This window comes from Zootoca vivipara, chromosome 4 (assembly GCF_963506605.1).
Source record: "Zootoca vivipara chromosome 4, rZooViv1.1, whole genome shotgun sequence".
Taxonomy (NCBI): Eukaryota; Metazoa; Chordata; class Lepidosauria; order Squamata; family Lacertidae; genus Zootoca; species Zootoca vivipara.
In genome coordinates this window covers 30,297,962-30,313,032 of record NC_083279.1, presented here as the reverse complement: position 1 = coordinate 30,313,032, position 15,071 = coordinate 30,297,962, and the positions used below count along the sequence as shown (strand labels likewise).

The window sequence follows — 15,071 nt, the reverse complement described above, 5'->3', positions numbered from 1 at the left end:
TGCCAGCTGCTGGAGAATGTAACAAGTGCAACAAAACAGCAGCATAAACATACTGTTTGCAAGCCCTCTTGATTTTAATTGTAATCTCCAGCAAGAACACACTTGCTTCTTAGCAGATTTTGTCTTACTATAAAAAATCTGACTAAAACTGGTCATTTCTTAAATTTTATTTAAAAGGCTTAAGCACAAGCCTATGAAACAAACAAAACTTTCAGAAGCTTGGGTGGTTCATTTTCTGTGTTATTAAATGTCCTTTTAAAATGAATGGAATAAAAACTGTGCAGACATGCATAATGGATAGTAAACCCCGCAGTTAACTGGAGCTGACACTGAAAAGGCTTGGGCTATAAGAGTCTGTCTATGTTATTGTTTTTATTGTGCAGTAATTGTGTCATTCCTACTCAATTACTGTGGGCGTTCTAACCATCTCTCTGCCTTGCTAGTACATCAGCTTCAGGGCAATGACATTTTTCCAGCACTCAGGCAGCAGCCTATTCCACACCCACCCAGGTACTCTCGCCTACTGCCATAGCAAATAATAAGTGACATCACTCCAGCTTCCACCATCACCACATGCAGGATCATATTGCCAATTCATGAACCTTTTTAATTTTTAATTTCACTTTTCCTGTTCAGTTAGTTGGCGGCTGCCTGCTTCCCCATGTCCCAAGCACACATCTCAACTAGAAAAGCACCCTAAACAATTATCCAACTTCTACAATGCTATACAGTAGTTATACAAGTACCAAAAAACGCAAGGACCATTGGAGGAGAGAAACTGTAGGCAAGTGTTTATATGCTAATGCTAGAAACCTCCGGGCCAAATGGGTGAATTGGAGCACTTGGGTTTTAGAGGACGACATTGTCCTATAGTGGGCACAAAGAAAACCTGGTGGGATGGAGATACCCAATGGGACACAATTTTCCCTGGATAAAAACTCTATAGGAAGGGCAGAAGTGGAGTCTGTTAAGAGTTGTTCAGCGGAATCCCTGATCTGGACCTTGTGTAGAAATAAATGAGCTTTCCATCCCCAAGAAGGAGTTTCAAAGCTTTACTGCCGAACAGTCTTATATACTAGCTACAAAGGATAAATGTTACAAAGAAACAAAGTTAACATATTGCTCTCAAGTCACAGGCAATGCGGTTCAGTCCTTTATGCAGTGCAGTAAACTTTTCTCTCTCTGGTCACAGAGAGAGATCCTAAGCTTGTTCATCATTGTGGAGCTTACCGTAGCATCATCTGCCACTGCTCCTGCTAGCCATCACTGACTTTTCAAGTTTCCTCTCCTGCTGTGAAAGATGTACAGCTGGGTTTCTGGAGATGAGTGATTTCTGGAGATAAGCCTGTGAAATGAAAAAATGCCAGCCTTTTTCTTTCACCTACAGTAGAACCTCTCAATTAATGTAAACTTCTGTTTTCAATATGCTAACCTCTACAGATGTTTTAACCTCAGCACATAGAGACATTTTATGCACATTAAACTCTTAGCTTTAACAGTATCACTCTGCAGGTCAAAATCCAACAAGCTAGAAATCCCAAAAGGGCAGACTCCACCACAGAATCGTTGTGGGTGATGATATTGGCCCCCAAGTGTTATTTAGTCCTAGGGATGTCCTATTGTCCCCCTGATCAAAATGTTCAGAGAGATCATGAGATGATGAATGAAATCAAGGAAACATTCAAAAGAAGAGATGTTGTCGTGGTAGTCAAAAAAAATTTTTTTGAAGAAGTCTCTTAAGATGAATAAGGAACCAATTCAATTCACACCACAACTAGTTCTCCTTTACTGATTTTTTTAAATTATTGGCTGCATGCCTCTCAGTTGTACAAAAACAGAAAACTTTTTCTGACCTCCATGTTTCTTCTTGGTTGTATAATGTTTGGAATATTGCTCTTCTAGAAAAAAAATAGCACGGCATGTGGGAGCCTCATGTGGTACAGCAAATCCAGATTCTTTCTTTCTTTCTAAATATATTTAAAATAGATTTTAATATTATACAATACAGTCACACACACAAAAAAGAACATAGCATCAAGATTATGGTGACAGCAGTCACGAAATTAAAAAATACCTGCTTCTTGGGAGAAAAGTGATGGCAAACCTAGACAGCATCTTAAAAAGCAGAGACATCACCTTGCTGATAAAGGTCTGTATAGTTAAAGCTATGGTTTTCCCAGTAGTGATGTATGGAAGTGAGAGCTGGACCATAAAGAAGGCTGATCGCCGAAGAATTGATGCTTTTGAATTATGGTGCTGGAGGAGACTCTTGAGAGTCCCATGGACTGCAAGAAGATCAAACCTATCCATTCTTAAGGAAATCAGCCCTGAGTGCTCACTGGAAGGATAGATCCTGAAGCTGAGGCTCCAATACTTTGGCCACTTCATGAGAAGAGAAGACTCCCTGGAAAAGACCCTGATGTTGGGAAAGATTGAGGGCACATGGAGAAGGGGACGACAGAGGACGAGATTGGACAGTGTTCCCGAAGCTACTAACATGAGTTTGACCAAACTGTGGGAGACAGTGGAAGACAGGAGCGCCTGGCGTGCTCTGGTCCATGGGGTCACGAAGAGTCGGACACGACTAAACGACTAAACAACAACAAACAACAAATAAACTTGCTGTCATTTAGACAAATACGCAGCTATTTGGTCAGTATTTTTCTACTCTGTGTCTTTATCCATGGATAGAGAAACCAAAAGGAAGAAATCCAAGAAGATGGGCTGGATGTTTAGAACATAGCAGATGCTTAAATCAGATTCATGCCAGTTGCTTAGATGAGTCCAAAGTAAGCAGCTTGTGCTGTGGAGCCAGATTGCACGACATTGCTTATGTTGAAGCTGTAGCAACTAAGGCCAGAGCGGTTCTGGAGCACTGCTGTCAGTTTCAGTGCTTCACTGACAGGAGACCAAAGGAAGTGGCTTGACAACTGGAGTCTTAGTCATAGAAAGATACTGTGCTCGGACTAGATTTTTAAATGTGAACAGCACAGCAAACGGAACTCGGAATGTGATAGAAATCTTTCTCCCCGCCCTAGAATCTTAAACGAGATGTCTCACCATTTTTTCTTTCAAAGGGGGATGGGGAAAAACCTTAAAAGTTGCTTGGCACACAGTGTGAACTATTAGAGTCTAAAAATCTCGCAGCATAGGAATAAAGTGCTTATGAGTGTAAAGCCTTCAAATATTGTAAAGGCTTGACTGACTCACACAAAACTCCAGCATTTAAGCCTTGATCCTAAATGTATTTATGTGGAGCAAAACAGCATCTCTTACCCACTCCTTGCGGCCCGGGAGGGGGGGGGATGCTTCATGAAATGTAAATTAAAACCTAATACTGGCATAATCAATTTGACTCCAGGCACAGCTGCCCAGAACAATAATAACTTAAGGACAAACTATAGGGAGTAGATAAATGGGAAGATACCAGTACAAGAGGAATTTCCCAGCCTTCCATTCTGCATACAGTCTGTTGTGCTGGGATTTAGGCATGGCTAAAGAGGAAGAAGGAGAGAAGTGTGGTGGTACAAATGGAAGGAGCTGAAATTGAGCCCTATCAACATTCATAATGCAGGTGTAGCACACACTACATCTATAGTGACTACATGTAATTTGCCATCTAACGTTCTTTTGAACGAAAAGCCACCATGTCACAAGCGCCACCATCGAAGAGGATTGGCAACACTACATTGCGATGGATGGAGAAGAGGGCAAGATTTTAAAATACAACAAATATATCAGAATGTGTTTTGGGTGGTCTAATTCCCCAGCAAATGAAAGCATCTGCCTCATTTGTATTAAAATAGCGGCATTTGTTATGGTTTGTTAATCTAGCTTTCAAATGCAAGCATGGGCATTTTAATTAGCTGTATACTGTTTGTGTGTTAACTCATTTCACATTCGTTTCATGCAAGTCTAATTTATCATATGTGTGTTCATATTCTGCATACATAGGCACCGAAAGATAATAATTGGGAACATCTGTTAACATTTACCACAAGCAGATGTTAAACAAATTACATTGTTTATATACTCAGCATCAATTCAGAACAAGGCATATAAGTATTCCTCAGTGTTCAAGGAATTACATGTTATTCATTAGTACAGTTGTACTCTTTCTTTTTTTTAAAGATATATATAATTACTTACAAAACATTTAATATGCTGTTATGATAAAAATGAAAACAGTAAGAGTTTCAGCTGAAATTGCTATATTCTTGAGCCTTCTATAATTAAAAATTAGGTGCAAATTTGGATTATGCTCCTAGACTGCAATCATGAGTTCACAGAGAGGTGATTTAGCAATCTATCTCTCCCAAGACTCCAGGTACAGCCCAGCTCCCAGACTTCACAGCAGGGAATTGAGGTTGACCAGGCTGGCCAGTTGCCCTATGTGTGGTGTGAAAAGCACCCCTGCTTGTGGGAAATTCGTTGCAATGATTCATTCAGTGCAGTGGTGGTACGGTATGTAGAGGTGGAGATGGTACCACTTGGCTCCTATGGGGGGCACTCTGCAACCTGAAACTCTTCACATATGATTGGAGCAGGATTATTACTATTATTATTAATAATATTTATTAACCACTCTTTGCCATGAGGTCCCAAGGCACTCTCTTCGACTGCCAATGTCCAAACTTCTGAGGGCGGTGAAACAGCCGAAAGGACCTTCTTTGATAATCTTAACACCCAGCAGGGTCTTGTAGGGGAGGAGACAGTTTCGTTGGGGCCTAAGTTATTTAGAACTTCAAACACTAATGTGAGGACCTTGAATTGCCCTGGAGATGAACTGGCAACCAATGCAGCTGTTTTAAAACAGAGGTTATGTGAATCTAAAAGGACCGCTAAGCTAGTGATGTGGCCACTGCAGTTTGGAACAGTTGAAGTTTCCAAGTCGTCTGCGAGGGGGGCCCCTTTTGACAATTTTGATACAGGATTCTTTCCCTGAAACTGCAGCATACAAAGATTGGCTGAGAAATGTCTGTCTTCTTTTGAAGTCTATTTGGATGGCAATGAAAAGCTTGAAAAAAACATGGTTTGAGTTTACTTCAAAGATGAGATGACAGCTTCAAGGAATATTCCTCCACCCCACCTCCCACCCCCCGCTGCCACCCCCTCTCGCTAAAGCAAAGCGAGGCCCTCATCTGGCCACTGCTACTTCAGGTTCAGTCACAACTGTCTTTGAACATTTTGTTCCTTTCTTTAAAGTGGTTACAATGATTCTAAATAATCTATCCCCTTGAGTGTGTTAGCTTAAAAACTTTGTGCTGCATAAAGCAATTTCAGTGCTTTGCTGAGCCTGAGGTTATTTGTCTTTTGAATGGTAGTTTTCTTGGGTATTTAGCTTTCTGGTCCTTTAAAAAAAAAGAGCTGTCGTCAACAGTCTCAACCTGCTAGTTGTGTCTTTCTCCTGATGTTTCCAACCTGCATTGACTGGATCCTGAAAAATGCCACCTATCACATCTCAACCCCTTTAGGTTGCATTGCGATACAGAGTCTTTAAATGCAATATTTGATTACCTTTGGGATATCTTTGTGTATCTGTTTTATGTGGGAATCTTGCTTGCGCAAACCTTCCTGCAGCAAACATGTAAATGATAAATGCAAACATGTAAATGATAAATGACAGAGGTGCATCTTTAAATGCTCTTTGATTAGTTGAGAGTAGACCATTCTACTCTTCATTGGCTATCCTTTGCTTGCCACCAGTACAATATCACGCCCCCTTTTGCTACACACTTTGGTGTGCAGGAGAAAGAAAGAGGAAAGGAAATGGACATATTCCTTCAGTCACTGAGTTTGCGGTCATGTGCACAGTTATCTGGAGGTAAGCTCCATCAACCATAGTAGATCTTTCATCTGAGTAAACATGTATACGAATGCATTGTGAATCTTTTGAGATTCATTTGGACCATTTTAATCAGGAAGGGAATGTTGGTGTCCTATCGCTATATTCATAGAGGTAGTGGCTAGGGTGCTGGACTTAGGCTAGGACTGCAATCTTGCATCACCAGGGAGTAAGCCCCATTGAACTCATTGGGACTGACTGCTGAGTAGACGTGTAAAGCATTGTGCTGCGAGAATGAAGAGACTTCTTTTTTTCATTTCTTGTTTATTTAAAAATATTTATGCTGCTTCCTCAGGCAAGGGCCATCCAAAACAACTTACAACAACAAAAGCTGCAATTCCGGGGTGGGGGAGTGGAGAGAGAATCTGAACTGCATAAGACCTAAGAAATTTCCCCATAGGAATCAATGGAAATCTCTTCCTTGTTATGTGAAAGCAAAGGATTTCCTGAGTACACAATGACTTCAGATTGTGAGATCTGTGTGCATTGTCTTCTGTGTGATATCTTCTGAGCTCCAGGTGTATGACCTTATTTCCTAAGTTGAAGGCCACCGACATTGCCTGGCATCAACTAAGGAAGGGCAGTCTATGTATTTCTTCCATAAATAAATCCATTACTCAGGAATTTTCACATCAATTTACAATTTTGTAAATTGTATAAAGAAACTGTACCTTTAAAATAATAGAAACTGTATTATAAGTAAATAAATTTCTTAAATTCCTTACTTATAAGCCTACCTTAAGAACATTCCTTTGAACATGGATTGTTTTTATGTATTTGTTTCCAATAGCTTTTCACAAAACATTTTACACAGCAATAAATAAACATAAAGAACAACTTATTTAGAATGCCTGATGAAATTGAAAGGATTATTTTTAATTATTCAGTCATTAGAACTGTGCTGGAAGCCCCAATAAGCCAAATTATTGATTAGAAATAGTAGGCGTTAAAAAATAATAATGGCCAATTTACATTTTCTCACTAAAGCAATATTCCAGAATGCAATTTATAACTGCAGGAATAGCTCCTTCAGTGAACAAGATTTTATATCATTTGGGCAACAGGAGACTGTGGCACAACAAAAACAATCTCGTGGTATTGCTCTGTCCCTTCTCGTTCCATGCCTGAAAGCCTAGTACTTTGTGGTTAGTTTTTCTTCCCATGCCAAAATGAAGATATTGTGTCTTTTGTTGCTATGCCAACCAACCTTCTGTTGTGTGCAGTATCTCCAACACTGGTTGATATGGCAACCTTTCTCATTACACTTATACTCACCAAAGAGGTTGTTGGTATACTTATTCGCACCAAAAGACATGCACTTTGGGAGGCAGCTTTCGTTGTGCTGGAGACCTGCAAAAATATTGGCATGCCACTTGCACTTCATTTGGAGCCAACACAGTTTCCAACACTAGCTAACAATATGCTCTGAGGTAGGTAAAACAAGTCAAAATTAGTTGTCCTGCTCCTTTACTTAAAGAAGCACAACAGAGATAAGTAACTGATTTGGCACTGACCTGTTACCATTCATAAGAAGCCCTTAACTTTTATTAACTTTCTATTCTTAAAGGACCTGCACACATACACACACACACACACAGAGAGAGAGAGAGAGAGAGAGAGAGAGAGAGAGAGAGAGAGAGAGAGAGAGAGCCTCCTGCCCACTATATAGGTAGCTAGGCAATAATCTGGGAGACTTTGATGGTCATGTCTTGCAACACTGAGACTTTCAAAGTCTCGGGATAAAGAAAGCTGATGGGAATGTTTCCTCTTTAAAAAGGTGTATTCAGTTCAAGAAAGTAGAAAGGAAATATCCTTGTTCCAAAGAGAACAAACCTTGTTTCCACTCATGTTTATGTATAAGATATCCTGTTACATAGGAATAAATGCACAGGCACCTTCAGAATAGAAACACGAACCAAACTTTATTTAATAGACTTAACACTGGAACTCCCTGTTCTCTCCCCCCAAAAAGCAGAATATATGGGGCACCAGTTCTTCCTCATCTAAATAAATGTTATTTTATTCCAAATTGGAAATACCTTTATTAAGTTGATAGGAGTTCCTTTCCAGTTTTTACAATGCTGATTGTAAAATTATTGAGATTGTAGGGGTTTTTTTTCCTATAATGGGAGAGCCATGTTTTCCCTACCAGCTGTGTTATATAATTTTATTACGCTGCAATAAGTGATAAAACAAATATTTTATGGTTTGCATTATGTGTGAAAAACAGTGTGGCAAAGTTTGGAGAGGTAAGCACAAGTGTCTCAGTAATTTTTGTATTTAACTATTTGTTCACAGAGTTGTATGGTTTTGAAGGCTACTAGTTTATGAAGTCAGCATGAAAGCAGCTTCATCTTCAGTTACTGAGCAGAAAACTCTTCTCTCCTCTTTCTCCAGTAAACAGCTTTCCCAAAAATGGGAATTTGATGGAACTTTTGGGAGAGTACAAGATAGCTGTGCCGTGCCTTTCCTGCTATTTATTCTTTTCCCCAGTGACACAGAGTTCTTTTAGACTGCTTCTAGTTTAATCAAATTACTAATATTGCACTATAATATGGTTTTGGTGCTACACATATACCTGTGGGTTTTAGTAATCTAGTTTTTAGTTCCAAATTACTTATTAGAGGCCAATAAAAATACTTTGCAATTTTATTACTACTAAAAACAAACTTTAATTAAGCTATAACTGGTAGAGAATGCATTTGTTCCTATCCTCTACATCAGAAATTGCAGAAAACACCAGGGGGTATATTGTCCTTCTGACGATGCACTAATAGAAATTGTTCATGAGCACTAAGAGCGGAATATAACTGCTGTTTCTCTGAACAGTAGTGACAATCATTCTTCACCAAAGATAGTTTTTCATCTTGCAGTATTGTATCGTATTCCCCTGAGAAATTCACGTCTGATTTGGGATTCTGAAAAATTCAGATGGATGCCCAATTCTACTGTAGGTTCTTTCCCATGCTTCCTTCCATGCAAGTAATTCCAAAAGTGTTCCCATAGAGGCAAATGTTACACCACACAAGGCAGCAGCTCTCCCAATTTTTTTTAGTAATTTATCAGTGCACATTTGAGGAAGAAAACAAAAAGTTGAATCTTTCCCTACATTTTTTTTTAAAAAAACAACAACACCCAGTGACATTTTAATTACACAGAATTGCACGGTGATCAGTGGCGGAGCTTCATGCTCTGGCACTGGGGGGTGGAGAGCAGGCGGGGGTGGGGCTGGCACACGTCCCGGGGGCGTGGCGTGATGCCCACAGGGGTGTGGCGCCCAGCATGGGCGGGGGGCAGCCACAATGGCACCCCACGGGGATCGCGCTGCACTCGCCCCACACTCCTCTTCCTCTGCCAGTGACGGTGATGTGCAACAGAACTCAAATGTTGAACACGAGCTACGCTTAGAATGAAGTGTATCAGACAAAGAAAATGTACAAAATTGATTTCAGAAGTGTGATATACAGTGGTACCTCGGTTTATGAACACAATTGGTTCCGGAAGTCTGTTCATAAACTGAAGCGTTCATAAACTGAAGCGAACTTTCCCATTGAAAGTAATGGAACGTGGATTAATCCGTTCCAGACGGTCTGCGGAGTAACCGTTCATAAACTGAAGCGAACTTTTCCATTGAAAGTAATGGAAAGTGGATTAATCCGTTCCAGACGGGTCCGTGAAGTACTTAAACTGAAGCGTTCATAAACTGAAGCATGGGTGTAATTGGTTCCGGAAGTCTGTTCATAAACTGAAGCGTTCATAAACTGAAGCGAACTTTCCCATTAAAAGTAATGGAAAGTGAATTAATCCGTTCCAGATGGGTCCGCGGTGTTCATAAACCGAAAATTCATAAACCGAGGTGTTCATAAACTGAGGTTCCACTGTATATATATATATATATATATAGGAACATGACTTACTTTTCTTCTCTTCTCTCCACCAGGACTACACACTAACTATGTATTTTCAACAATACTGGAGAGATAAAAGACTAGCCTATGCTGGGATTCCTCTCAACCTTACGCTTGATAACCGAGTAGCAGATCAACTATGGGTGCCTGATACTTACTTCCTAAATGACAAGAAATCATTCGTGCACGGTGTTACTGTTAAGAATCGAATGATTCGCCTTCATCCAGATGGTACAGTGTTGTATGGCCTCAGGTATGTAGCAGCGTGAATCAGATTTTTCCAGTATTGGTTTTGTGCCATTGACGTCTGTTCCCTAGGTGTTAAGTTATCATAGACCCTCTGCAACATATTGTGCGTCCTCTAGCGTTTCTCTAAAAGATTCCCCCAGTGAATAAATGATGTTGTTAATACACTGGTACCTTGGTACTCGAACGGCTTGGCTCCTGAACAAATCGGCTCCCGAACACGGCTTCCAATTGAGTGCAGGAAGCTCCTGCAGCCAATCAGAAGCTGCACCTTGGTTTTTGAACGGTTTCAGGAGTCGAATGGACTCCCGGAACAAATTAAGTTCAAGAACCAAGGTACCAATGTATTTCCTAATTTTGCCAGGTTTTCTTTGCTTCAAAGTTTAAGCTACCAACTCATATCCAAGTATCTATCAAACATTCATTTAAAAGCATGTGGTCTGTTGAGACTTTCACTCCAAGGTTTAGTCATGTGTGAATCTTAACTTCTCATCCTTCCTGCTCTTTTATCTCCCACCTCCCAACATAGCATACATTCCCTCCTATGGCAGTTCCCTCAGACAAGCATGCCTTCCTGGTACCTTAATGCCATTGTGTTAGTGGGACAAGGAAAAGTGTGTAATGTATTTAACGTGGAATATCCAAAGCACTGATAATGAATCACAAGGTAAAACGAAACTCCTATTGAAGTCACCGTGTGGGAGGCTGCTAGCTAGGGCTGCTATCTCACGAATCAGTTCAGTCATATAGAGAGTCTCCATATCAGTGCCAGCAGGGAAGCTTTCAACTGATCACACTGATTCATACGATAAGCAGCATTGCCCAGGAAAGTACATGCCTGTGGCTTGTGAGTATGGTGGAAATAACTCAAACTGGGCACCAGTGTTGGGTGAAATCAGGGCACAAGTTTATTGGCTAAGCAGCATGTCAGAATCTGTCCTTATTCACCTCCCAAGTCAGATCAGAGTTGTTTGTACTAAATGTTCATTGATTCAGTTCACATCAAATGCTTCATTTTCAAAACATTTTTACACTCCACACTCTCCCAAAATCCCCTGGACTTGACATATTGAATCCATGCTGAAGGGTCTCCTCTGTAAACTTCACCCACTTTGGACAAAGAGGATGGAAATTACACAGGGAAACACAGAGCTTCATTTTGTGTACAGAGTGGCACAGAATTCAAAACACAGGTCCAAGTAGACAGAGCGACTCAGAGACAGATTGGGATTTGTTTTTAAAGTCACAGATACTGATACAAGGGGGTGGGTGGGCATGCACACCTTTATTTGAGATTATGAGTCCTAACAGCTGCCCAGCCTTGAAGCAATACAATCCACCACTTCCCTAACATTGAAAGAGGAAGCTGCACAATTCCTGAGCTTTCCAAAAGCATCAAGCCTGAGAAACTACCCAGTCTCAGAAATAAGAAGCTGTGTTGCTTGCTATGGTCTTGTTTGTGAAAAGAGCAAGATATATGAAAAACACATTCCATTTTAGCGAAAACAGGATTCGTTATGTTTTCATTCCTGCTCATTTCCCAGAAAAATATGAGCGAACCAGAGCCTCTCTACTACTGCCTCAGTAGCCAGTGCTATAATACCACGGTGTTGCATGCCACCCCAATATCCAAGCGTTGCAAGATTCAGGGGTTCCATGTTCTTAGCCAGGGTTTGTGTTTCCTTTTGGCAACAAGGCACAGCAGAAACTGTGGTGCCTTTAAGAGCTTATGCTGCAGGGATTCCAAGCATGAACACCCCAAAATGGGTCTTGTTTCTCTCATAACCACAGCCTTAAATTCAAACAGAAATCAAATATTGCTCTGATTCTCTCTCCAGTTTGCTGCTTTACTTCTAGGTCACATCACTACTCCCCAGAATCTCTACTCTCAATTCTGGCTTTATCCATTTGCCATCTTGTACCAAACCCCTTAATCTCCCTTAACACCCTAAATTCCCCTTAATGGCTCATCACCCAGGTTTATCACCTCACCAGGAGCGTAGCCTGGTGTTTCCAAGAATCTGAAGCCTGGATTAAATTCTAACATTTGCTGGATCCACGGAGAAGAGGGGTCTGGCACCCAGTTTAACAATGTCATACTCATAACAATAGCAACATTTTGTATATAGACCAAAGCTCAACAGCTGCAGTAAATAATGACTCAATGTTAAGTTGCTCATACCATGCCAACCTTTAATTCAGTTCAACAAATGAACACAAACTCTGAAGATAAATTGCTGAAAGCAGCAAATCTCTTAAAGAAAGCAAATGCTTACATTATCTCTTCAGATTGTAAGAGTTAGTTTCATTCTATCCGCAATTTAGTCTTGGAATTTTATTAAACGTGTCGAGTAGATGTAAATTACAAAGACTTCTGTGGAAATTAAATCAGCTCAAGGGTATTTACTTCAAACTATTTCCAAGCAGTAGTTTGTTGTATATGTCTAATTATATAACTAATAATATTAATCTAAATGATATGAAACTGTGGCATGTTGTACAGAGTTTAAAATAATAAAAAAAAAACCTTACTAACAGCAGCTTTGAGTGTTAATGCTATCTGCAAATTCCGCCAGTACAGGACTTGTAGGCATGTTGCTCTTCAAACATGGCAAGTCTTGCTACCTGAGTGTGGGAATTCCACTCATTGTGCTGGTGTAAGACAGTTGTGGCACTTCACAGCTTGCTGCTGGTTCCAGACTGATTCAGAGCCTCCCAGCTGCCGATGGGAGACATCCCCCTCAGCCATGGGGAAATCAAATTTTACCCGCTCACAATGTCAGCCCAATTGTGGGCAGGCTTGAGGAGGCATCAGCAGGGGGAGCGGGCAGAGCCAGGTGGAAACTTGGTGTTGTTTCTGCTTGTCCGCTTCTTTAGGATTTAAAGGGGCCTGCCTCCTCGCCCAGCAGTGCTGTCTGCATTGTGAAATAACAATGCATTCAGATGCCTGCACTTCTTTAGCAATTTCTGAAGACAGTCCCAACAATTGCAATTAATGGGTAGTGCCTACTTCTATATGCATGCAGGGCAAGAGATAATTTGGCAAACAGCATTATTGGAAAAAACTGACACAAAAATTCTAAGTGGCAAGAGGTCAAAAGAAACGCAACTATTTCTACACAGTCTGGTGTGGCTTTCACAGAATAACAGAACAGTGTCCATAGTTTATGGCACAGTCTGGTGTGCATGAAGTATGTATTTTAATTTTTCCCTTCCCTTCTTCTGATAAATTCCAGTTGTTATTGATACAAATTACCTTTAACTTATAGTCACCAGTCTAAACAATACATGTTACCATCCATCATTTTGTCGCTGTAATAACTAATTATTTTGGTATATACACTCCAACACAACTTTGTTAATATACTCATAAATGTTTACCTAAGTTTTTGTCATTGTTTTATTTTTTTGTAATTGTTGCATGCCATACACTCTGATGTAAACAAAGATATCTCTCAATGCAGCCATGTTAAGCAGTTTAAAGATGAAAACAAATAAAAACTACATTACCGGGGGGCGGGGGGGGGGAGATGAAATAATCCAAGCTCCGCTGATGTCAACTGTAACACTTCCACTGATGGGATGGTTTGGTCAGAATTCACCCAGGTTAAGTGATTTGCATATTGACAGCACGGTTAGCCTTATGCCGGGCTATAGAGGGTTTGGCTCAAGTCTTCCGCCACTCAGTTCTGCTAAGTGAGCTGCCCGCCCACTGCCAAGACACAAATGTCTTCCCCCTTCCACCCACCTGATGTGCAGGTGAAACCCATTGGCAGGGCCCCCACCAATGGAGTCGAGTGGAAAGCTCCAAAGCAGAGAGGCTGAATTCACTTGGGACCTGCTGGATCCTGAGTGGGTTCCACAGTCATGTTTGGCTGGTATTGAGCCTAGTCCAGGCCTGATCACTGCACCAGCCTCAAGCTGGCCCAAGGATTACTCTCCCCTGCAGCTTCTGCCACTGCTATGAATAGCAGGGCTGCAGATATAGCAGTGTCTCTGTGGTGTCACAGATGCAGAGTGGGGTTGAATTGTGGCCTTGGATTTTTAAACTTTTAGGTAAGTTTTTTTTAAAAATTGTATAGTAATGTATAATCCATATCCTGTTCACTCTCCAGAACCCATTATTTCCAATATTTTCAGGTGAAGACTAAGGGCTGAGCTATGATTACTTGCATTAGATTATTGAGCCTGTGAAGGAGAGAAGGGTTGGATTCTGGTTGAAGACCTGTAGTTTGGCTATGGGTCTGCTTTTCTTTCCAAATGATTAGTTTCTGAAGCCGACTCTTTAGATATACAGCAGTACCTCACTTTAAGAATGGTCCAATTTAAGAACGATTTGGTTTACAAACGCCACAAAACCAGATATAGTGGGAAATAGTGTCTTGGTTTGAGAACTTTAACTCATTCTAAGAACGGAATCCGAATGATGGAAGGGCACCGGCGGGAGGCCTCATTAGGGAAAGCACGCCTCAGTTTTAGAACAGTTTTGGTTTAAGAACAGACTTCTGGAACGGATTAAGTTTGTAAACCGAGGTACCACTGTACTGCACATTTTATGTTCATACAGAAAGAGCTCAGAAAGACAAATTCAGACATAATTGTAGGAGCCACACACATATTTAAAAGTGTGGGGTGTAGATAACAAAAATAACTTTCTGTAGATAACAAAAAATGACTTTCTGAAAACTATCATTGTCTATATATCCTTTTCTTTCCTACCTTCCCCTTCACCCCATTTTAAGGTAGTTGCCATGGTCATGAGCATTGTGCATTATATGTCAAGCCACAGAACACTTAGATTTCCCAAAGTAGAGTCAGCTTGCACATTTTCAAAGAGAAAGGTCACAGTGGCTTAAGAAATGGACAAAATGTGAGATAAACACAAACTGACTGCTAAATGTATTTACTTGTTTATTTATAACATTTATGAAGAGATAAGTATCAAAACCAGGTGGCGCTGTGGGTTAAACCACAGAGCCTAGGGCTTCTGATCAGAAGGTCGGCAGTTCGAATCCCTGCAACGGGGTGAGCTCCCGTTGCTCGGTTCCTGCTCCTGCCAACCTAGCAATTCG

At 40.7% G+C, this 15,071-nt stretch overlaps 1 protein-coding gene across 1 annotated transcript in view; it reads left to right on the top strand.

Annotated features, from left to right (window-relative positions):
* Window positions 1–15,071, top strand: part of GABRB3 (gamma-aminobutyric acid type A receptor subunit beta3) — a 95,255-nt gene that overhangs the window by 65,402 nt on the left and 14,782 nt on the right. Inside the window, exon 4 of the mRNA XM_035116193.2 lies at window positions 9,786–10,006. Within this exon, the coding sequence (XP_034972084.1) occupies window positions 9,786–10,006 (221 nt within the window). The remainder of the gene's footprint in view (window positions 1–9,785; window positions 10,007–15,071) is intronic.